Source organism: Caretta caretta, chromosome 1 (genome assembly GCF_965140235.1).
Source record: "Caretta caretta isolate rCarCar2 chromosome 1, rCarCar1.hap1, whole genome shotgun sequence".
In the NCBI taxonomy this organism is placed as follows: domain Eukaryota; kingdom Metazoa; phylum Chordata; order Testudines; family Cheloniidae; genus Caretta; species Caretta caretta.
The window spans coordinates 269,617,402-269,642,405 of record NC_134206.1 but is presented as its reverse complement, the minus strand read 5'-3'; the positions used below and the strand labels follow the sequence as shown (position 1 = coordinate 269,642,405).

Sequence of the window (25,004 nt, the reverse complement as noted above, 5' to 3'; positions counted from 1 at the left end):
CAGAGCGCGGCAGCTGCTGGCCAGGTGCCTGGGGCAGGGAGTGCATAAACTATTACAGACACAAAGAAGGGGGGCATGATCAAATAAGTTTGAGAATGACTGCCTTAGGGTCTGTACATTTTGCGTGTGTAAGGTCAGCAATACTGATTTATTATTTCATGCCATGTTGGTGGAATATTGTAATGGTCTCTCTCTTTCTCTCATTTATTTCCTCCCTCCTTGAAAGTGTCAGTAGTAGTCAAGGAGTAGAGCTAAGCTCAGGCATAGAAGTGCTTTTCACATAAAGCCAGATGCAGAGATAAACTAGGATTTTATCCAGTTTACAAATGGAATTCGCTGCAGAGCTAAACAACCACTGTGCTTATGCTGTGTCTTCCTAAGTAGATGCAGCTGCTGGCTTTTCTACCACTCACAGTGTGTCCAGGTTGTCAGTGGATTACAATTGGTTAGCATAGATAGGGCACTTGTACATGACAGGAAGCCAAAAATGCATTGTGTTCCTAAGCACTTCGGAGGAAAACACATAATATATGTGATTTCAAGAACCGCTCTACTTCAAAAGTGAGTGTAGATGCAATATATTCAAAGCACATTAGAGAACTTTAATTATAGATTCAGCAAGTTATTTTAGTTTTATTTTCCTCACTCTCATTTTCTCTTCCTTCTCTTAAAGATCTGTCTTCACCACTTCCCTCCCTAATTGATTATCTTTACTAGAGCCCTGCGAGTGACTGTTTCTTTAATCCTGCTTTCGTCCTGCCCTGCAATACCACTCCCACCCGCTCCCGCATTGTTTCTTGCGTTTTTATCCCATTCTCACCCACAAAAACCTTAGATCCCGCAAATCCCACAAGAAAGACAGATTCTCCTATGCTATTTTTTTTTAAAGTTGGATAATATATATACAAATGGAATTCAGACACAATTTTTATCACTAAAAGAATAAAACAAATCTTGTTTAAACAATGTAAAAATATTTTAACTCCTGTTATAATAGACAGCAAATTTCTTTTGATCCCTCGCTTAAATTTAAGTATTGAAACCTTTATTTAAAAAAAAAAGAAAAACTTGCTTTACTTTGCTGAAATTCTATTTATGACAAACTGACTGGTGTTTTCCTGCAAACTACCAGTCTCTTTTTTTTGCCCACCCAATTGCACCTGTAACAAAGTACATTTTACCTGCTTCCACTGTTATGGCAGCAGGTCCTGCTGCAAGGCTCTCGTCTGTACCCCTGCCCTCCACCAAGTTCTTTCCCATTTCCCACTTTAATTCTGTCCCCTCCTAGCCCCCAGGTTAATTTTATTCTATACAGATTGCCTCTTTCTCTCCTACTTTAATGAAACACATACTCTCACCTGCTTATCTATCTCAGAGAGCAGATTGCTAATCACGCACCTCTTTCTGCACATTTATAGACACATTGCTCCTGTATCAGGTAGAGTAGCTAGTAGGCCATGGATAAGAGGCACTGCAATAGCAGTACCAGCAGGTCAAGAGCTACATTTCCACTCTATTGTACAGTGTAATCAGTTGTGGGACTGTTTTAGACAACGGACACCATTAAAGCACACTTAAAGTGAGGTCAAATTTGGCTCCAGATTTTGGTTTGATAAAATAATATTTTACAGAATATATTTTTTCAGAAATACTTTAAATTTGCAGAGAAAACATTTTAAGAAGAGACTAAGATTCCCTTGAGGACTTTGTAATTCAGACACAGAACTATTAAACTAGTTCATGAGAACCGTAAAGTGATATTGACAAGAAAATAACTATAAACCAAAGTAACACTGCCTAGCTTGTTTTCATTATCCACCCTGAAAGAAAATTAAAAAGAAAACAAACAGTATAAGTGGTGAACAGTAAATCAGATTACAAAAGTTCTTTCAATGTTAATCCAAATATGATTTTTAACCTGAGTATATTTTAATCTTTAAAATAGTGAACAATGTTTATTTATGATTGCAGGACTGGGTCCTAGTACATTATACTTTTTTGTGTGAGTTACCCTTAGATCAGAAGTTGAATTGAAATTAATGGGACTGTTTGGATAGTTAAATATTAATCACATAAGTAAAGATTATAGGATCGAGCATTTACCTTTTATTAACTTTGTCTAATAAAAATAATTTAGATCAAGAGACAAATTCACTGTTGGATAAGCAGATTCAACTCAACTGAGCCTTGTCAGGATTCAATTTGTATTATAATCTAAATAGTTTAAATTAGAACATTATTATATTTGACTAGGTGTTTAATATTTTATAATGTCATAGGTATACTTTTATCCTTTTAGTTATTGTTTTAGAAAATTTTTGTCGAGTGCAGACTATTTGAGCAACCCTGTGTACTAAATTCTTTCAAGTAGATGTACTCTCCTATGGTACATCAAACACGCCTGAGCTAAGAGGATAATTTTGAGGAAACTTTAAAGTCTGTTGTATTGATCAGATGAAAGATAGTGCTCTAAGAATAGTAGGATTGGCTTTAGCCATTTACAGAATTTTGTAAAGTATCCATTCTTCACAGAACACAAGAGAAGCGGTTCTGAAGAAGATGTCAAGCCAGGATGGCAGTGGAAGGATTACCACTGTAACTTAGGCTACTTTCCTGTGTTTTCTTTAATGTACAGTCTTCGCAGTACTGTATTTTTGTATTGGCAGACTTTCTGGCTTTTATGTCTAGACCACCTAACATTTTTTTCTGCAGGTTTTGCCATTGTTCACATTGTACCAATACTTTGTTTCTGAAATTTGTCGGGACCCGGTTAAATGTATTGAAGGAAGAATCCTCAAGGTAATGTAATAAACCTTCTAGCTGCTACAGCGTATTCCATTTTGAAATAAACATTTCATTTAACTTTATTACTAAATGTAATTGATTTACTGTTCCTTGGTATATAACATTGTGCCATGAACTGTAAAAGAAATATTTTATACTTGAATTCTTGTTCAATATTTTTCTCTCAATGAGCATCTTGATGGACTGAGAGTCCTTTGTGATTGAAATCACTTATTTTTATTACTGTCTTTACTAATCAAGACTCCTACAATTGTCAAAAATATGAACATAACATATTCCCTTCTGAGTCTGGCCTTTTTCTTTGGCAAACATTGATTTTCCCCTCTCCTGCTCTTTTTAATTTTTTTTAAAGTTACGTGTACGTGGTGTGGCTGTCCTTATTCACTTCCTTACTCACTGTCAACACCAGTAACGTCATCAAGAACTTTGTCATAACTTTTGGAATAGTTTTGTCACTTCATTTGTACTCCTGCTAAAGTTCTTTAAATCTTAGTGTGAGTGCATTTTTTAAAATAACATAACTTGTAAGTGAAAGCTTAACTATTCTAGAGTTTGGATGACTCAAGGAAATGATGAGGATTATGGAGAACGGTTTTTTTTGTTTTTTTTTTTCAGTTTTGGAGAAAGGTTGTTTGTTTTATTGTTGTTACATGAAATCTTCAGCTTTTGGGTTCATTTATTCAGTACAAGACATACAGGATTGCTGTCTAGCAACGAACATTCTCCATTAAATTGTATCCAGTGGTCAAAATTTGGGTCAAAATTACTTGACGATTTCCCTTTTTAATATATTTTATTGTAAGTAAATGGAATGACTAAGAAAAGACACTAAAACTAAATCTCAGTTTCTTTTTTCTTTCAGATTAAAGTACTTACAGACTTAGGATTTTTTGCGGAGGCTTTCCATGAACTGTGTCTGCTCAATCATGGCAAAAAAATTCCCTGGAAAGTACCTGCGGGCTACAGACTTATTGGGAAAATGATGGTAAAATATGCATGCTTGAATTATATTTGTACCCTCATATGCCACGAAACTATAACACTTGGTTCTCCTTCATTGAATTATAATGATCAAAAACCTTTACAAGCAGTAGAGCCATTACTAGTTCCTGAAATTACTAGTACTCCAGCATCACGCAATAAGCAGTTTAGGTATCGTGCACTGAATGAGGAAGAGAACCGGTCATTGAACAGTGAAGACAAAAATAAAGTTTGAATACCTTCCTTGTTCACTGAGTTCCGTCCAGCCTATACAATGAGTAAGGCAGGCGTCTTGCAGGGAAAAGTAGTATGTGACCATGTAGTTTAAGACTATGGGTGAAATCCTAGCCTTATTTCAGTCTATGGCAAAATTCCCATTGACTTTAGTGATGCTAGGATTTCACCCTTTCTTATAATGCATATGCACAAAGGGACAGAGTTAAGGATGTATGCACTTGGGCATCTCCTGATCTTGAAACATTTTATTTTGCAACTTTAACATTCCTTTCCTGTAATATCATGTAAAGAAGTGTGTGTGTAAGTGTGTGTATATACTTCGGTGTCCAAAACAAAGGTCTGATAGCCTGATTAGTTCTGTTGTTTGTCATTTGAGGATTAGAATCACCCATGCTAGATTAAAAATAAACAAACACATTACAAATCGTATCTTTTCACTATTTGAGTTCTTTAATTGCCTTCAGTTAACATTAGCTTCCTCTCTTCCTGTTAATATTTGGTTACCATTTTTAGCATTTCACTATAGGAGAAGCTTGTAGCCCTTTTAAAAGGGCCACTGTTATTCTGGAAAGATGAGTACAAATTACTTTTACATACCAAATGTGGCCCCAAGTTCCTTGAAAATTTTGTAGCATTACAATTACATGGTCCTCTTTTTTAAAATGTTTTATTCCTCTGTTTGTGTGAAAAGCTAACACAGGCAACAGGGGAAAATGACTGATTGTGGGGAACCAGTGAAACTGACTGCAGAGGCAGTGACATCAAATGCACAAAAGGCTGGATTCTGATTTCCTTTCCACAAGTGTTATTGAGACCAGAATCAGGGCTAAGGAAAATCGATTACAAAAAAGCTGAAAATATACAAAATGTCAAAAACGTAAATTAAATAATCTAAAAAAAAAGAGAAAAACATCTTCCTTTCCCCCATTTTAATGTGTAGTAATCTTAGGTTTCATATGAAACATTGCTTAAATGAAAAGTGTTCAGACAGAAAGGTGATCTTATTTAAAATTTCCAATGTTTCTTTCAAACAAATACCATAGGGAGACACTTCATGGGTTAAGAAGCTGAAAGTCGTGCAAGAGTAAGATACCAGTGTTGATTCAGAAAGAGAGTGAACATATTGCACCCCCACTAGATTGGGCCTTAAAGGACACCAGTACCATTAATGATATTTTCTTTGGCCCTCTGGGAACCTTCATTATTCAGAGCAGCACTTAAGCGTGTGCTCAGCCCTACTGAAGTCAACTGCATTTGAACATATGATTAAATGCATTTCTGAACTGAGGCTTACATGACAATATAGCATGTGACACTGTACCACTACACTGGTTTCCCCCAAGTTCCTTGTAAGAGCATCAGCAACTCATTCATCATTCATTGTTATATTTTAATTCCAGTCTTTTCAGAAATTCGACTCATCGAAACCCCTCCTGACGAATGCAAACTTACAAGTAAGAAAACAACTTTATCTCCAAGAACTAAAATGTTAGTTCAGAGCATGATTATTCACCTGCATAGTACCTGTAAGAGTCAATAGGAATTATGTGACCTGGAGAATATACCTATTCCTGTGATTTCTATATAACTTTGTATTGTCCATTATATGCCTCTGTAAATGTTTCCTTTTATTATTATTTATTATTTTATGTTAATAATAACACTCTTTAGCACTTCATATACATTAAATTTCACAATAGGCCTCTTTGGATAGAAGTTAGTCTCACCGTTCCTCGGTGGGTCACAACTGAGAATACCAGATTCAGGACAAACTGCTAAGAAATAGGGCAGACACACTGCAAAACTGGTGGTTATTCTTCCATGAGAAATACCAAACAAGCAACAGAAGTAAATTTCTGTCTTACCACACTGGCTAACAAGAAGTCAGAACTGCAGCCTCCTTAGGTATTCCAGTCCTTGTTTCGACTCCCAGGCACTAGAGTTAATGATAAGTGGTTATTTAAAACCAGTTTCATCAACCAAAGGGCTCTTCTGGTTCCAGAGGACTAGCCACACACCCCGGTCAATATATAACTTAAATCTTACCCTATAATTATGCTGTTGCCAATCCTTTAGTATCTAATATCTAAAGGTTTATTTATAAGCGAAAAGAAGAGAGACTTAAAATTGGTTAAAGGAATCAAATACATACAATAATCGCAAAGTTCTTGGATTATTCAGTTAGTATTATTATTGCCAGTTTACCAAATGAGAAAACTGACAGAGATTTGACATGACCAAAGCTGAAGAATCTCCACAGGATCACTGTGGCTCTATCTTGAGATTTGATTTAGTTAGTTCTGCTATTTATATACTTCATGGTACTATATTAAGAACCTCTTCTAGCTTTTGGAGCGGTAGCCGTGTTAGTCTGTATCAGCAGAAAGAACGAGGAGTACTTGTGGCACCTTAGAGACTAACAAATTTATTTGAGCATAAGCTTTTGTGGGCTAAAGCCCGCTTCATCAGATGCATGCAGTGGAAAATACAGTAGGAAGATAGATAGATATACAGAGGTTTGATACAAAATTTAATATTTATGAAGAGCTAAAAAGTTATAATTATTATTAGTAATAATTAAGGAAGCATTTACAGAGAGTAGAATGAAAAATACAAAGTTGTGTAGCAAGTACACAGTATTGTTAGTTTTGTGATGCAGGGGGTTTTTTTTTTGCTGTGGGGGGTTACAAATAATGTGAGTTTGCTCCCTGCCTTAATCTCTCTAACAAGAATAAAGTCTGGGAGCAGAATTGGGATTTTGGCTGAGATTACTGATATAGAAGTTTAATTGTATACTATTTGTGACTACCTCTGTTCAAGGACAGATACATACTTTGTAAATAGAACAAATTATGAAAATATCCGGACTCTGTCATTGATTTTCTCCTCCAGCGGGAAACTCACCTGCCAGGCCCTCCCATATGCGACCACTTGGCAGAAAAACATTATGGGAAGAAAAACACCAATTCCTCCATGGTGACAAATATTATATTATCTAGTATGAGTCATATCTACTTGTATTTTCATGAATGTCATTAATAGAAGTGGAGTACACATTTCTTTTATTGAATTCAAATATGGTGGTTAGCATGTAATTGCATATGAATTCAAATTATTTACTTTGCTTGTAGGTACTAGAAGACTTATTTAATTGGAGTCTACCTCCAGCTGTGGTTTCAATGTGTGATCAACAAATCATGAATAAATTAACTTTGGCCAAAATGCATTTCATCATTTGTCTTTCGGCAACAATAAATAGCATTCCTGAAAAAGTGATTAAAACAATCTATTCTGTGGATAACACTAGCTTAAAAAAGCCAAGCAGAATCATGGAGTCAAGCATAAAAAGTAATTATAATTGTCATGAAAAAGTCTGATCATCATTTGATTTTATTCTCCAGCTTGTTTCATGTATAATTTTATCATTTTTAGCATTTCTGTACACATTATACTGATGCATTTTAAAGAATATTCATATTATGTCTTGCTGAAAATGTAAACGTTTATTTTTTATTTTAGAAAGTTTAAACATATAAGTTTTCAAATTTTTATAGTTAAAATTTCATATTTAAATTTAATTTAGAGTTGCCTTTCATTCTTACTTGTTTTTATAGATACATTATTGTTGGTGGATCCTCTGGCTTTTTGTGCTTTGTACTGTTTTAACATTTCCTGATCACTTTCTTCCAAATGAGTATCCATTTTTTCATCTTGGGAGATGAATGACTGGCTTCCTTTTCTTTTTAGTAAATTACCCACCAGAAGATACTCTTTAGATCATGATGTGGTCACCTATTTATTTTCCTTTCATAGTCAGAATGCTTCACTTATTACTATTAATTATATATATTGTGGGATCTCCCAAGATATGTTGGGGCCCTCTCCAAACATAAGAGATAGTTCATGTCCCCAAGATCTTACAGTATAAAAAGTTGAAGACAGAGAAGTAGATATGGGAACAAACAAAATGGTCACAATGAGGAGAAAGACATGCTTTGTTTGTTCCAAAGATTGTTGGATTTAGTTTGTTATATATAAACTATGCCTAACTGCTCTACTCTTCCTCATTGGCAGTTGCAGGCTCAGTCCTTTTCTTCATGGGGCTAGCTCTTGTGGGATTGGAGGTTTTTCCAAATCCTCCCCCCCCCCACCCCAGAAAATCCCCCAATCTCTAAACGGAGAGCCCTGTAGCTGCAAATGAGATGTGTGAAGTATAAAAAGTTTGGCAGGATGGTAGAACAAATGTAAATAAGAAATATGTTTGAGAACAGTCATGAATTTCTCATGAATATTCAGTGAATAGAAAAATAAGATAAATTCTTCAAATTATTGAGAATTATTTGCTCAGCTCTGCTCCTTTATAAGTTGAAGTCTTTCTTGGAATTTAACTGCTATCCTTTGCTTTTACAAATGTTATTTGCCAGTTAATGCAGAAGTTACAAGACACCAGGAACAAAGCAGCATTATTATACAGCTGGTCAGATGTAAAGACGAATTAAATATGGCTATGCTAAAGGTAATTTTGTTGTTTAGGAAACAATCCACTATTCATCAAATGATATATTTCCTATGTAGCCGAAATTATACTGTGGGGACTAGATGATGTAGGGAACTGGAAATGAGTTAAAGAGTCTCTACTTTCTAGGTCACTGGTTCTAATGTGACCCAAGCTGTTAGTAGCTATAGGTAGTGTCCTACCAATTTCATGGCCGTGAAAAATGTCATGGACCGTGAAATCAGCCCTCCCCCATGAAATCTGATCTCTTCTGCTGCTGGGAACCCACGGCTCCTAGCTGCTATTCCGGCCGCGCTAGGGAGGGACAGGAATTGTCCTTCTCTGCATGGCCGCCCTTGGTGGGGAGATCAGACCCACCTACAGAGGCAGCGCAGAAATGAGAGTGGTACACCCTCACTTCTACGCTGCAGCAGCCCTGGAGCTGGGCTCCAGGATTCCGTTCCACCCCCCCTCCGCCGTCCCCAGTGGCTTCTGCCACAGCACCAGGCACCAAGCTCGAGGCTTCCTCCCGCAGTGACTCTTGCCGGACTGGAGGATTCTGCTTCCAGTGGCTACAGCTGGGGCATCCTGGGCTCTGGGCTTCTGCCCTCACTAGGGTTGCCAACTTTCTACTCACACAAAACCGAACACCCTTGCCCCACCTCTGCCCCACTCCTCCTCTGAGGCCAAGCCATGCCTCACCCCTTCTCTGAGGCCCTGCCCCTCAGCTCACTCCATCTCCCCTCTGTTGCTTGCTCTCCCCACCCTCACTCACTCGCTCATTTTCACTGGGCTGGCTCAGGGGGCTGGGGTGTAGGAGGGGGTGAGGGCTCTGGCTGTGGGTGCAGGCTCTGTGGTGGGGCCCTGGATGAGAGGTTTGAGGTACAGGAGGGGGCTGGGGGGGTGGAGCCGAGGGGTTTGGAGTATGGGAGTGGGCTCTTGGCTGAGGCAGGAGGTTGGGGTATGGGGGTGTGTGACAGCTCTGGCTGGGGGTGCAGATTCTGGAGTGGGGTTGGGGATGAGGGGCTTGGGGGGTAGGAGGGTGCTCCAGCCTGGGACTGAGGGGTTTGGAGTATGGGTGGGGGGGTCTGGGCTGAGGCAGGGGGTGGGGGTGTGGGAGGAGGTATGAGCTCTGGGCTGGGGGTGCAGGTTCCAGGGTGGGGCCAGAAATGAGGGGTTCAGGATGCGGGAGGGAGCTCCAGGCTGGGGCAGGCAGTGGGGGGTGTGTGCGGGTGAGGGCTCAGGGTGGGGGTGTGGGCTCTGATGTGGGGCCAAGGATGAGGTGCAGGAGGGGGCTCAGGGCTGGGGCTAAGGGGTTCGGAGTATTAGAGGGGGCTCTGGGCTGGGGCAGGAGATGTAGGTGTGTGTGAGGGCTCTGACTGGAGGTGCAGACGCGGGTGGGGCTAGGGATAGCAGTTTGGGGTGTAGGAGGGTGCTCCTGGCTGGGACCGAGGGGTTTGGAGGCGGGGAGGGGGATCAGGGCTGGGACAGGGTTTTGCAGCCTGGGAGTGGGGCAAGGGTGCAGGCTTTCGGCGGCACTTACTTGAAGCAGCTCCCGAAAGCAGCAGAATTTCCTCCCTCTGGCTCCTATGCGGAGCCGTGGCCAGGCAGCTCTGTCCACTGCCCCGTCCGCAGGCGCCACCTCCGCAGTTTGCGGCCAATAGGAGCTGCAGAGGAAGCCCCGAGGTTGGGGGCTTGTGCGCCTGCCAGTTGCAGTCGGGGAAGCCTGGGCTAGGTACTTCCGTCCCCCAGCCACTCCAGCCGGGGAAGCCTGGGCTTGGAGCTTCTGCACCCTCAGCCACTCCAGCTGCGACTTGGGGCTTCCCAGGCTTGAGGCTTCAGTCCCGCGGCTGCAGCCAGTCTCTGGGTGCCCAGGCTCAGAGCTTCTTCCCCTATGGCTGCTGCTGGGGCTTGGGGTGACCCGGTAGGGGCTTCTTCTGGGGCTGGGACACCCATTTTTCCTGTGGGGCCTCCAAATTGGCCAGGGACCCCTGCCTTAATCTATGCCTGGCATGGACTAGCAACTAGGAGCCCCCTCTGTTTCAACAGAGAGGCTTGGGACTAACTTGGACATGAGAACTAATGTACCCATTCACCTTTAGAGGTGGTCCCTGCAGAACATATCTGAGTTATTTTGATGGGATAATATACTGGATAAATAGAAATTAATTCTCTAGAACCTTTGACAAGGCTTTTAAAAGAGAAGCATTTCATTTTCATTTTGTTGTGTAGTTTAAGAAATTACAGCTCCAGGGATATGACAAAGAAAAATAAAGATTTAAAACATTTTGAATAAACTTACTGGTGCTCTTGATAGGCATTAATTGCTGCCTGTATGAATTCCGCCAAATCCATGGAAAAGGTAAAGAAATAGATAGTGAGAGAAAGTAGTCATTCTAGTGTCAGTTGCCTGTTCTCTCCTGGCAAATTAATCATCCTCTATCTATGACCCTTTACCCTGGAAATCAGGCTATTGCTTATTACCTCACCTAATTGTTTATTGCTTATCTTAGATATTAAACCTCATGCATCATGGTTTATCCCAATCTCTAAGTATTCAGAGGTGGGAGGAAAAATTATCCCTTATTTGACCACTGCAGGGTTCTTACACCTACCTCTGACACAGTTGGCCACTATCAGAGACAGAATAACTGTCTAGATGAACTTTGGGCCTGATGCAGTAGGGCAATTCCTATGTTGCTTAGTTGGCAACTAGAAAGTAATACTATGCTGCTCCATACTTGAAAACATGCCATATATAATTTTTAAATGAGTTGGAAGAGTGCTCTTCTTTTAGAGACTACAAAACACTTGAGAGGCATAATACAGATTTGACGCTTCTGATGTTTCCTTTGAGCCCTATGATACCATGGATTTTTAAGAAGAGCACCCTTTTGAGGTCATTGTGGAGTTCTGCTTAAAAACGGATGGCATGATATGTTCCTATGACTTTTAACTTAACTCTTCCTAGAGTCCTGAGGTTGACAAGTTTTTAGTTTAAAGTGAAATTTCTTTCTGATCTGGTTTTTCCAAGGTCTCCTGCAGCTTTACTTAATGTGAATCCGAGGGCCTGCAAACTACTCAGGGACTTTCAGGATATATACTGTACTCATTAATTATAACGAGGTTATATTTAGATAATAATAGGTTTCTTTCAATATGAACAGTTGCTCTTTTATTATTTTATTTACAATTGAAAATTACTGAATCCTGAACTGTATGATATAAAGATAAGAATGAAAAATACTTAACTGAATAATTTCTAATTATATTTTATTAAGATATACAGTACTATATCTTCTGGTGCTTGGAGTAATAAATTAGAGTATTGTGCTTAGAGTCATAAATTACAATATTGCCAGTTAAGTATGCAGTGCTACTTCCTGTTCTTTGAGTTTATAACCAGATCAAAAAAATAATCTTGCCTACAGAAATAGTGCCTTGTATTCATGTTGGCCTATTTCAAAGTATGGAAAGTCCTGGACAATAACAGGGAACTTTTTAAGCGTCTTTCTATTATTTGTATTATTTCTTGAAATTACATGATGTTGTGATGTTCTTCTCATAGGGGATTTTATTGACAGAAGCTGAAGAAAGGCTTAACTCTCTTGTAGCCAACATACAGAATGAATATGACAGGAAGATTTCTCACTGTTCTGCTGTAGAATTAGAGACTGTTATTGAGGCCAAGCTTCAGCTTGCAGTTATTTCTCAGCAGAGACATCAAACTGCTTTCAGGTAAATGACCAGAATACATTGCAGCTTGCTGAATGTAAGATTAACTCCCCCCCCACCCCAAAAAAAACAACTATCCTCTTTGCTTTCAAAGATACTCATAAATTTCAAACGTTAAAAGCTACCGGAAGTAACAACAATAATTGCCCGTCTATACCAAAAGAAGGACAGGAGACACTTGATATTATTTTAATCAGGCTGCAACTTTATTACTAGATGTCTGGGACTACCCGGCAGATAAAAGTGTCCAATGCAGGTAACTCCATGATCATTTCAATATCTACCTGAGGGCTTCTGCAAGCCTCCCTGCTTTTTTTCCATCCAGGCCCCCCAGCCAACTCCTTGCTGGGACCTTGCCACTCCCGCCCCCGAAGGAAGGGTAAGGTGGGCTATAAGGAAGGGGGGTTGGCTCCCTGTCTTGCCAGTCATAGGAGCCCTGAACCTCCCCTGTTCCACTCCTTTAACAAACATCTTCTTTTAAGGTCCTTTACCAAGCCATTTATCTGGTCACTATGTCACTTCCCTATGGAGTACCTGCACTGGACACCCATCCCACACTTATATAATGAGTTGTGACAGCATAGCCTAACTCCTTCCCTATTCACCATAACAAAGCTCTCCCTGAGCCTGCTGTGGGGAAGGCGAAGCCCCCCCACTTTCTACCTTGGCCAATCTTGTGGTAAGGGAAAACATCCTTCCCAGACTCCCTAGAAAGGAGCAATTTGCACAAAGCCCACAGCAGGTCCTGACCAAATTTGGCATTTTGCCACCTCCAATGGGAAGGAGGTGGGTGCTGCTGAGCCTGGTCTGAGGAAAACAGGCTTCTCCCTCCAGGCTTGCCCTTTATCAATTCCCAAGCCCTTCTAGTTCCTGGGGGACATGTCAGCGTTGCCAAGCTGACTCACTCACTTTTGCAGCATCTACTGAGCTTCTCTCTCATCCCGCACCCATAAAGTGCTATACTCCTTCCCCCAGCAAGCCAGACTATATCCACCCCTACTTAAGATGTCGTGTGGTCATTTGTGTGCATGGCAAATTGCATTAGGATTCTATTGTCTATTTCATTTAAAAAAAACATCAATATTTGACATATCAGTTGCTCCAGATAGAGTGTTTGTGATATAATATTTTGCAGAATAAAAAAAACACACCCGGGGTTTTTACTGAAAATAAGAGTCTGGAAATTTTAGCAGATGCCTTCCTATTTTTGGTATAATTTTAGTATAGAGAGAACATCTTTTTGTGCAAAATTTTTTTTCTGAATTTATGAAATTGGTTTATTTTAAAATGCCTTTGTGTCCCTGGCCTAAGAGAACATTCGTCAGATTTACTCATTGATGTTAGATCTGAATTGTAATACTAGATTTTAGAGCTGTTCTAATTGTATTAATATAGCTTTAATATATTTAAATGAATTAGATATTAATTGCACTGAAGTATATTTGCATTTTTAAATTGAATTAATAGTATTGTGTAGAATACTGTTGTATTTTCATGACTTTCAGATTTCCCCATAATTTCTAAACCTCAAATTTTGTGAAAATTTCTGGTGACCTTTGAGACCTTCATAAAATTGAGGTTTTCCTGTACTTTAGAAATATCAAGCACAATAGAGATACAAATTATTCATAGAAGTTTCTGTATAATCATCTTCGTATCACATTAATGTTTAATTTGGGGAAATTTTCCTGCTTATTACCTGCTTAGTATAAAATAAAATAGATTAATCTATTTTTATAAGAATGATGATTTTATTACAGTATTTTTTGTTTTTGATAATGTCTACCTCTTCCCTTTAGCTAGGTCTTTTATTTGATGTAAACAGTATTTTCATTGCAGTGGGCTGTTAACTAGAGATTTAAGCTTAGCTTGTCACCCCTTTATGGGCTAATCACTCGTGTTTTAGTTTACCGTTCCATTCTCCCACTATTATCATGCTGAACTTCAATTCCCCTTTCTGGTGTTCTAATAAATTGTCTGTCATCCAGCTGAATCATCATGTAGCCTTGACTCACAGCCTACCAAAGAGAAGATTTTCTCTTAAATACATGGACTAATACTAATTATACATTGTACTTATCTACCATTCTCCATCTTCAAAATGCTGTACAAACGTTCACAAATTAACTGAAGACATTGAGATAGCACAACTATATAATCTTTCAGCTGAATTTTCTTTAGATTATTTAAAAGAAGACAGAAGTTTCCCTGAAGTCCAGGCAGCAGGACTGGTGCTTTTGTATCAGAGTTAATAAGGTATTTAGTGTAGATGCGGAAATGAGAACTTGTAGACTGCCTATGGACATTTCTCCTCATGTAATCCTTGTGGTTCACTGTTCCTGTCAAGCAGATTAATGCTGCTGTAAATTTCCCCAAGAGAAATAATTGACCAGTATGCAATGACTGCTCTACCCTTTTGATTGCTATGTCAGTTTTATGAAACTCTCTTGTCAGTATCCAACTACGTATTGTTTCTCTCTTGGCTTACAATTTGCTTCAGACTGGAACCTCTTTTTACGGTGTTAGGGGTACCAGTGTGTGTCAAGCATTTGCTGATTATCTTTTGGGGCTCTCCAATGCGGGGTAGATGTTCAGTCGGCCTTATAGATGGGTGGTTCAGTGATCCAAAGTGGTCAGGAAGGAAGTACGGTACTTAATCTTAAAATGTTTGCATATCTCCATTACACTAGATGTGTGTGTGCCTTGCACACCAATACCAGAGAGTTTTCCCAAGCAATAGAGGGGTGCCACACCTCTGCCTCCTGCTCTGAGTTGCGGGTATAAAAGGCAGAACTGCCCTGCCCATCCTTCAGTTCCTTTTTACTGTCTGTTCTTAGAGTGTACTTGTTCCTATTTCTAGTTTTTGATAATTAGTAGTTAGCCTAGTTGTAGTTAGTGATACTCATTTTGTTTCCTTGGACCTCTTTTTCCTTTTGTTTTTGTTTTCCTTTTATATCCTTAATGTCAATAGTTAGTGGATCTGGGCTTTGGGAATCTTATGCCAAGGGCCCTTGGCTTCAAGCCCTGCTCCAGGGGTCACAAACCAATGCCTGTGAATCTATGAGTGACCCTGACTCCTGCTGTTTGAAGTATTTGGGTAAGAGCCACGTCAGGGACGGGAATCCAGACTGCCAGGGTTTCAAGACTAGAACAAGGAAACAAAAATAAGAGTATTTCAGATACATCCCCATGGAGGCTGCCCTTTGCCCAGCATCAGAACCAGATCAGTCAGATTGAGGGAGTTCCTTGACCACTCCTTTCAGAAGTGCTCCCCTGGCCTTACCTGTAGACAGACACAGGAGGAGATTCCTATGACAGGGCATCTGTCCCACACTGGGTTGGAAGGGGTTAAGGTGGCCAGGAAGGCCATTTAAATCCCCCAGGTGCACCTGGAGGAGGAGCCAGGGAGCAGGCCACTAATTAGGAACAGGTGGGGCCAGTATATAACCAAGTAGCTGGCTATTGCAAGGGTGTAAAGGGTTGCAAGGAAGTAGGCTACAGTCACTCCCTGAGTAGAGGGAGTTGGAGGGTGGCAAACCCAGGGAGGGGAGTAGCTAGTAAGGTAGGAAGAAGCCCATGAAACTGCAGCAAGGACTAAGGAGACATAGCCTTTGGTTGCATGTTATAGGGTCCCTGGGCTGAAACCCTGTGTAGAGGGTGAGTCTGGGTTCCCTTACCAGCCGTTGGGTAGTGGCACAGCGCAGTGGAGACACCAGCTAGACAACAGGCTCTGGAAGGACTTTGAATTCTCCAGAGGGGAAGACTTTAATGATCTGGCTGGAGGGCCAAGCCATGAAGAGGAAGCTGCAGATCTGGGAATGAGCGAGGCAGCAGAATGAGACAAGATGGGAGAAGACACCACTGGAGGGAGGGTGCAGACTGGCAGAGCTATTCCCCACAGTGGCCAGCAGTGGTAAATGAACCTTGTGACAATTCCACTAACCAGGACAGTCTTCAAAGAGGTACAAGCACTTGGAGCACCCTCAGCTGCTGAAGCCTAAGAAGAGGACAGCTTTGACTTCATCAAACTCCTCTGTACGGGACTTTTTGGCTGCAGAAGTTAGCCAGTCTTGTATTGAAAGTACAGTGTGCCCTCTGGCCGACCGCTCCCCGGTACTGCAGTTTAGTGGATCTCATGAGCAAAGCCATTGACTCTAGTACCCATTCTGGGGCCACTGAGATCAGTTACTTCATCAGTGCAGATGGTGGAGCCACCATTGCTGAGCGTGGGGATGTGAGGGCAAAGGCCCCTTTTGGTACTGACCACTCTGGAGGCCTACAAAGCTGCATAAGGTCTGCTGAGCTTTTTGGTACCTCCCTTGCCAACCATCCAGACCAACAGTGCCATGTGGAACCATCACACAAGTGATGCATATGTTGCCGCCAACATTTGGATCTGTTTTGGTCCTTGTGACCTCGAGTCCTGTACTGCTTTCTTGAATCTCCTTAGTGTTGGCTCAGAGACTACCGTAAGTAACTGCGCCACCTCAGATTAGGAAACCCTCAATACTGCTGCCAGTACCATAGTTGCATCATAGATCACAAACCTGATTTGTGGTTATGCTGCCCGGTACTGCACCACCCTGGCTTCACAGTTCTCTGCCGCCACCTCGGATTCTGAAGTGAGTTCCTTCTTTTTCCACTTCAGGGGGTCCAGGGCCTCCTTCAGGAACCATTTCCATTCTCATAACAAGTGAAAGGACTGGAATGTCTGGTCTAGGCAGAACTCGCCTCCAGTACCATACCAGCCCCATCACTGGCCTCACTGGGTGTCTTCCACATTACAGTCCCTATCCTGAAAAACACTGATAGCCTTGAGTACCTTTATACACAAGAGTAATCCCATTGAACTCAATGGGACTACTCACAAGGTGCAGGACGTAGGTAGTTCTTCACCATTATGTAAAACTGGAATAAAGTGGTGGCAAATCAGTCTTTAAGGATTCAGTTGGGAAGAGTGGGAAGACTAAGCACTACTAAAACGGGTTTCAGAGTAGCAGCCGTGTTAGTCTGTATTCGCAAAAAGAAAAGGAGGACTTGTGGCACCTTAGAGACTAACAAATTTATTTGAGCATAAGCTTTTGTTGTTAGTCTCTAAGGTGCCACAAGTACTACAAAACCGCTTTCTTAGTTTTCATTACTGTTTGAGGCTCTTTGTGTACTGAATCGATTAAGTCAGTCCAGTGTGCAGTTGACACATATTGGTAGGAGTATGTGAGTAATCTTAGAATACTGCTATTCATCCTTTGTCTGTTTTCTGCATAAATAAAGGACTGTGTCTTCTAGAACGTTCAATCTAGCATTTTTCAAATTTCACAGTCTGATTCCCATTTACAGTATTTAGAGGTCTTAAATTATATTTACTCTCACTTTAAGGCAGCTTTACATTGCCAGAGCTGTGCAAAGAGGCCGCAGTGTAAATTAACCTGGCTTATCATTTTTGAACAATTAATTTGTGGAATAGTTTTATGCCTTCCAACAAGAAGTTGGAGCTTTTGCCTTTTGAGTTATGGTAGCTTGGAAATACTTTGCATTGTTCAATATCACAGAAAAGCAATAACATTTCAGAAGTGTGGTGAAAGATGGGAAGGTTGGAAAAATACATATAACTCATATGGTGTAACTACATGTGTGACATTGTTGCTTGTAGCTCTGATTCAGTAGAAAGTTGGGGACAGCTGTTACAAGGAGCACATTCTCTGGAGGGTGGGCCTATGTTTGGCTCAAGAGCATTTGCTAGAAAAGATTTTCCCACTAGATCAGTTTCCCAAACATTTTCCTGTCTTGAAAATACCTTCATTCTTTTGACAAAATGTGGGATTTCCATCTATATCTGCAATTGTTGGAGATACCTTTTCAGTCATAAAATATCAGGGTAGCTGGTAAGTCCTCTCTTTTTCAAAGAAGCACTGTTTAATTAGAGTGTTGCCAACACTCATATTTTTTCCTAATGCCCTAACTGCTAGAACTAGGTTGCACAAGAATCTTACCTTTTAGGTTTTTTAAAAATGAAGTTTATTGCCCTTGGGGTTGCAAAGAAAATCTTGAAAATGTGACCCAAGTGCAGTCTACAGGCTCAGAAACCAGAAGGCAAAGAAAAAAAGCCCATCATTTATTATTTTCAAGCCAATCTCATGATGTCGGGAGGAAGGGAGCGCTGACTGATGATTTTTGAACACTTGATGTTCACAGTACTGTGGTTCATAGAGCACTGGGCCTTGGGTTGCATGTATGTGCTTCTCAGTGTGCCTGTTATAGCCCTTTTATATTAAAGGTTACTGAAAGTCAGTCTCTAGCAACGTTGAATGATGGTGAGGGGGCAACTTCCAAATACCATGTGACTGCTCACTGGAGACTATGTAAAAGAAGTCTCTTGGTTCAATCTTGGGAAGAGAGAAGCCTCTCTACAGGGACTTGGCAAAAGCCTGAGGTATAATTACAAAGGGATACCAAGGAAGAAGGGTGTGTCCTCTCCTTTCCTAGCATGCAGAAAGTGGTACAGCCTCTATTAACAGGTTTGTCTGACTTTAAGCCAGGGATCTCAAACTCAAATCACCATGAGGGCCACATGAGGACTAGTACATTGGCTGAAGGGCTGTATTACCGACACCTTTTCATACAAAGATACAAAAGCCCTTGGCCCCGCCCCCACTCCACCCCTTCCATGAGGCCCCGCCTCTGCCCCGCCTCTTCCCACCCCTTCCCTGCTCCCATTCCAACCCCTTTCCCAAATCCCTGCCCCTACCCTGCCTCTTCTCTGTCTCCTCCCCGCTCCTTCCTGGAAAGCGCTTAGTGCTGCCAAACAGCTGTTTGGCGGCAGGAAGCACCTGGAGGTAGGCAGAGGAGCCAGGATGCAGCGCGCTGGGGGAGAGGGGGCAGTGGGTGAGGGGAGCTTGGTGGCCACAAGAAATAACTCTGCATAGAAGTGGTTTTTTTACCAATGAAAGCTTATGCCCAAATAAATCTGTTAGTCTTTAAGGTGCCACCGGACTCCTCATTGTTTTTGTAAATTCAGTATATGCTATAGATACATTTTTTGTATTAATTAAGAAAAATCTAGTCTATAACTGCTGATTCACAATCGGAAATGGTCTAGACATCAGAATGATTACATAAAAGCATAAAATGATACATACTTTTGTTTTTTAACAATGTGTTCCCTATCAGTGCTGCTTTGGCTTTCTCTGCAATTCGACTTCTTCAGGATGCAATCATTTTCAGGAAGAATGTTCCACATATTCAGCTAAATATACAGCAAAAAGAGCATCGAGTATGTATTGATACAGATTTACTTTGTAAATTATTGTTTGCTTGCTATGTAAAGTCTTGCATCAAAATGTCAAATTGAGCACACTGCTGAACCTCTCTTAGAAATGCTGGTGCGGTGATCACCATTCATGCATTTATCTACAGCTATTAAGCAGTGGTATCTGAAGTATTAAATTTACTTTTAGTCTTAGTATAGGAGAGATCTGATATATCTGATAACTCTGTATGGTTACTGTTGTTAAACATTGACTTTTAATTGCCATCATAGGTAGTTAATATGCTGTGGGAGTATTGTAAATGCAATTAGGATGCTTTTTCATGTTGCATATTTTAGCATCAACATTTCCTCTGCCTATAAACCCCATAAAAAAAAAAAGGCAAAGCAAAACAAGAAAAAAGACCACCAGAGAAATACCTTGTTGTATTGACCTAACCTCCTCCCAGTAGTTGTGCTACAGTATACAAATCCAGAATTTTCTTTTATACTGTAAAATATAGATTTGAACTTCAAACCTCTTCAGACACTTTTAGATGCTATATAATAAATACGTGATTGACTTTACTATACGTAAATTGTATAAGCAAATGTATTGAGTGAGAGCATTTCACTGGAAGAGCCTGAGAGAGAAGTACACATCACCACTGAGATCTAAAATTAGAAGAGTGTCTGATCAAATCTCTTAATTCTCAATACTTGTCTAAGGATTGACAGAATTTTGACTGAGGTCTTTTATTATCTTGACAGTCCCACATATTGTAGCTCCAGCAGTGACAATTAAAATGTAAGATGGACTGCAGTAATTGTTAAGGCTCTCAACATAAAATATCATTAAAGGAAACTGATTTTGAAGGTCAAAATCCAGCCTTGTATCTAATTTTCATCAATCTTTGCAAATATGCAAGCCATTTATGTTGAATGGGTGTCACTAAAAGCAGAATGTGAGTTGAAGTATATAATTGTGATACTGGCTAAACAAAAAGCTCTGGCCATGCTCATCTCTTGTGTTCTGATGGCACAAGCTATTGACATCTGGGCTGCAGAACACAGTCTCAGAAAAGCTATTTGTAATGGATTGGAGGTGGTATACAAGATTGGCTTGGGAGCCAGAACTCTGTGGTAGGTTTTGTTTTGGAAGACAGCTGCTTGAGGTGCCTTAGACATCTGAAATGTTAGAATTAGTCTCAGTGGATTAGTGGGCAGACTGCAGATGAGGTGATCAAAAGTGTATAACAAATGCTCTTTATCGCCTGGTCCTTGAGTTTATCACGTGCTCATCACCGGCACATATTCTACACATATTACATATTTATTTGTTCTCACATTACCACAGTTTAATTTTCATTGTAGATTTCATTATTTCATTGGGTTTTAACTTAATAAATCAAAAATTGACATCTGTAATAAAAATGATTGAGCCAAACTGAATAAACTTTTAATTATAACTATGCTATTTTTAAAATATTTGTATTATTTTGATTTATATTATACTAACAAATACAGAAACTTAACACAAACAGTTCTGCATTGTTTGTGTTAAAGTAGTTTATTCACAGAATAATTTTTTTTTATTGACTTTGGAAATATGACCAGGATTCTTATGTAGACAGTACTCCGCTGCCTTGCAATGTAATAGCACAAGAGCATATGAACATACGTCTGTGGCTGAGATGTCGCATGGCATTAGTGACTGCACTAACAGCGCAGATCCGTGGCATTTGTGACATGAAAGGTACTACTGTCTTTGCTTCAGTATTTTAGATTGTAAGCTCGTTAGACAGGGACCATATGTTCTTGGGTGTTTGTATAGTGCCCAGCATAATGGTCCTCTGATCCCAATCTCTACTACAGTACAAATAATAAAATATTAATGTTAGCACTATCAGTAAACAACTGTTTATACTGAATTCAGCCAATACAGCCAGGAAAATATTCTGTTTCTGAATTTGGTCTTTCCCTCTAGTTTATAAAGTATAAGCCATTAAATCAAAGAAGGCTCATTTAATGCTCATTACCTTCTCAAAAATCAAGTATGTAATAAAAAAATCGATGTGCTTTAAAGCAATTAAGTTAAATAGGCACACTTAATTTTTAAAATTTATTGCTGCTACATATCTCTATTTTGAACAAACCTCAAATAAGCCTCTGCTGTGCTGACTTTATATAGCTCCCATAAATGGAAATGTTCTGTTCCAGTTTCTTTTATTTCCAGGCATTTGAGCATGACAGTATAAAAATACTTTATGCCACTAATTGCACAAAATTGCTAGGGAATTTTTTTTGTACATAAGATTGTTAGTTAATATTTCATCAGTTACACAATGATGTATTGGTGTTAACTATATTGCATTATGTATACATGTACATTAACATATATGTTAAAATTATGTATTTACAATTTATATATAATTCTACTTCCACTCTGAAAGGTGACTGTAAAACAGGAACATTTATTGTGTCTTATTGATTCCAGACTGAATTTTTTTAGTTGTAAATTGAGCTGATGTTTTTCCTACTTCAAGTCGTACAAGCTCAACAAGGGCTCTGAAGCTGTGGTCTTTCTGGCATGAGTATCATCTCTACTAACATAGGTTTGCAGGCCAACTCTGCTCTGAATTGCACCTGTGCAGCCCATATAAAGGATAATGGAGTTTCAAAGTTGTAACTGGCAGAAGATTTTTGAAGACAATAGTGGAGTTGAGCAGGTGTAATTGGAGAATATCCTCAGGCTTGCAGAATCTTCATTACTTGTACTGATACCTCAGAAGAAAAGAACCCAACTTGTGTGTGTTGGCAATGTTGACAATTTGAAAACAAACCATTTTTTCTTGTAAATTGAACACATTTGATATTGAAATCAGTGAAACACAATAAACATGGAAGCCCATTATATCACTTTTATAGTCATTTTTCAGAGTGGATGCAACCTTAAAGTTTGGAAGAGAAAGGTACTGTAAAATAATTTTTATTTTTAATCGCCTTATTTGTTTTAGAAAATGACATGAATGATTGCTCAAGTCTAATAAATGAAGTAATAATAGAAGCAGAGGCCTTCAGTGACATTGAGACACAGGCTGAAGTGATGGTGCAAGCTGTTATACTTGACCTGCAAGAAAGGCGCCCAGTGACCGGCATTAAGCTTCTTCTGCAGGTTTGAATGAAAACAAAGAACAGTTGTTAATTTTTTTGGTTTTTGCCAAATAAAACTGCTGCCATGACAAAATAATCCTGAAATAGTTAATACTTCTTAGATAATGTGAATATAAACATACTTTTTCATTCTATTTGTGTCTTTATAAACAAACAATAACATTGGTTAAATTGGTTTATTTTATCTGTGTTTAAATAGGATATAATCAATTTACTCCAAGAAAAGCCATTTATTTCCCCAATGGCTTCTTTAACACTAGTGAAAAGTATGCTTCTGCTGGCTGACATATTGACAACACAAACGGATGAGGACACAGAGCATCACTCTTCTGCAGTCGAACGATTAAATTTGTTAATTCTGGCTCACAAATTTACCATTAAACAGGTGAGGGTATGTTGGTGATTTATGTTAGTTTCATGCGATTTGCAAACTCCTCATACTGGTCTCATTTGTGACATACTCTGGAAACGATTTTAGCAACTCATTGGAAAGAAAGGGGGCATATAATCCAATTTCCTTCAGATTATACAATGTACAAAATTAGACCTTACCAAATTCCTACAGACTCAACAAGGGTTAGATGCAGATGTAGATAATCTGTACTTTGAATACTATCCTGTGTCATTTTGAAATGGATAAGCACTTAGGCACCCAAATCCCTATGTAGGTACTGAAATAAATGGCCTGATTTTCAAGGATGTTGAGCACCCACAGCTCCCACTGAAGTCAAAGAGTGCTCCACACCTCTGAAAATCTGGACTGAAACCAAACCAGAAATCAAGTATAAAATAGCAATATTTTATATTTATAGATATTCACAAAAATAAACTGAAATGGTGTAAATAAAGTGATTTTACATACAGTTAAAATTCATCTAAAGGCATAACACCTGTAACATAAGTTTATAGCAATATGCTATTTCCTTCGTTATTTGGAAGTAGACATGCCATTCTTCATTTTCTGCCCACTCTACTGATACTGGTTCACAAAAGAAGCTTTCAGATTAAACTCTCTCCTTCCTTAAGTGTAGACATGCAGTGGCTTAAACTATTAAATTGTTGTCCCCAAACCTATATGATCAAGAATGAAATGGACCACTCTGTCCTCTTAGAATTCCACCTGTGGAACTTGCTAACCTGAATAGTTTTACAGCCTACATAACTGCAGTTCCTAATTGTATTGACTCCCCCTATGTCAACAGTGCTTGTAGTTTTGGCACATGAATTTATATTATTGTGAGACAGTCTCTCACTGGCTTCAAGATCTTTTCTCCAAGTCTGGCAGTAGCAGCATTCCATCTCCAGAACTAAGGTATCGGAGGTTCTGTTTCTTGATGACTTTCTGGTGTGAGGGAATTTGCTTCTGGAGCCCTTATCCTGTTTCAGAGGCTGAGACTTGTAAACCTGATCATGAGCTCATTAACCTTGTGTCTGTCCCATCTGGGATACAATTTGAAGTACCCAACTTAGAGGAACTTTCTTCTCAATGGAGAGGACACTTGGTGTTAATTCAGCAGTTCAGGAGTATCAAGCCCTTCTTCAGTGCGCTTTCATAAGACATAGTGAAGTCAGTCAGTGGGTCTTTGGATCTATGAGCACAGACCCCTGTATACATTCAAAGTGCAGAATTGCAACCTGGATGTATATAATTTGGATCACATGGTTTGTATTGTGTATAATTATCTTTATAAAATACATTTTTACTAGATTTTTACCCTTGGAGAACCAATCGAACAGTGCATAGAAGACCCTGCATTGACAAGTCCTGTGGTTCCTTTGAAAAATAATTACTTGCCAGCTATCAACGTACTGGCAAAAGTCAAAATGAGAATTGGTAAGAAAAATCAAGTACATTGTTGCAGTAATGGGTCTGATGAATAGTTGAAAACTAATATCAGATTAACTGAAATAGTACCAGAGGGGTATGAATTACATCAATTTTTCATTAAGTAATGGTAAAAATGTAAGGAAAATGTTTCCTTCTGAAATCTTCAGTAAATGGAAACCGTCATTGCAAATAGCAAAACAATTATACAGACAAGGTACAACTATTACAACAACCATAAACATTTTAAAAATATGATTTTTCATAAATATTATAGTTTTGTATAATGCATGTTACTATATCTCATATAATTTGCATTCACATATCCATTTATTTTGCTTTTCTGAGTGTTATGTATACAACTGCCAAGTGCAGTGTGTAGTTTTAAATTAATAACTTTCATTCTTTCCAAGCAGAAGTTAACAATACCATGCTGAGTGCCACACACCGCATTTATTCTCTGAGAATTGCCCATATATATTCCAACTCCCTAATGTATGGATCCCCAT

At 39.4% G+C, this 25,004-nt stretch overlaps 1 protein-coding gene across 8 annotated transcripts in view; it reads left to right on the top strand.

Annotated features, from left to right (window-relative positions):
• CFAP54 (cilia and flagella associated protein 54) overlaps nt 1-25,004 on the top strand; it is a 208,028-nt gene that overhangs the window by 139,508 nt on the left and 43,516 nt on the right. For 7 of the 8 annotated variants that reach the window (XM_048835513.2, XM_048835512.2, XM_048835511.2 and 4 more), the window contains 11 exons: nt 2,713-2,799; nt 3,668-3,790; nt 5,424-5,477; nt 7,155-7,371; nt 8,448-8,539; nt 12,087-12,256; nt 19,421-19,523; nt 21,114-21,252; nt 22,514-22,671; nt 22,870-23,055; nt 24,378-24,504. In XM_048835513.2, coding sequence (XP_048691470.2) covers nt 2,713-2,799; nt 3,668-3,790; nt 5,424-5,477; nt 7,155-7,371; nt 8,448-8,539; nt 12,087-12,256; nt 19,421-19,523; nt 21,114-21,252; nt 22,514-22,671; nt 22,870-23,055; nt 24,378-24,504 — 1,456 coding nt within the window. Of the gene's footprint in view, nt 1-2,712; nt 2,800-3,667; nt 3,791-5,423; nt 5,478-6,915; nt 7,022-7,154; nt 7,372-8,447; nt 8,540-12,086; nt 12,257-19,420; nt 19,524-21,113; nt 21,253-22,513; nt 22,672-22,869; nt 23,056-24,377; nt 24,505-25,004 lie in introns of all 8 variants that reach the window. The other variant, XM_048835514.2, reaches the window with a different exon arrangement.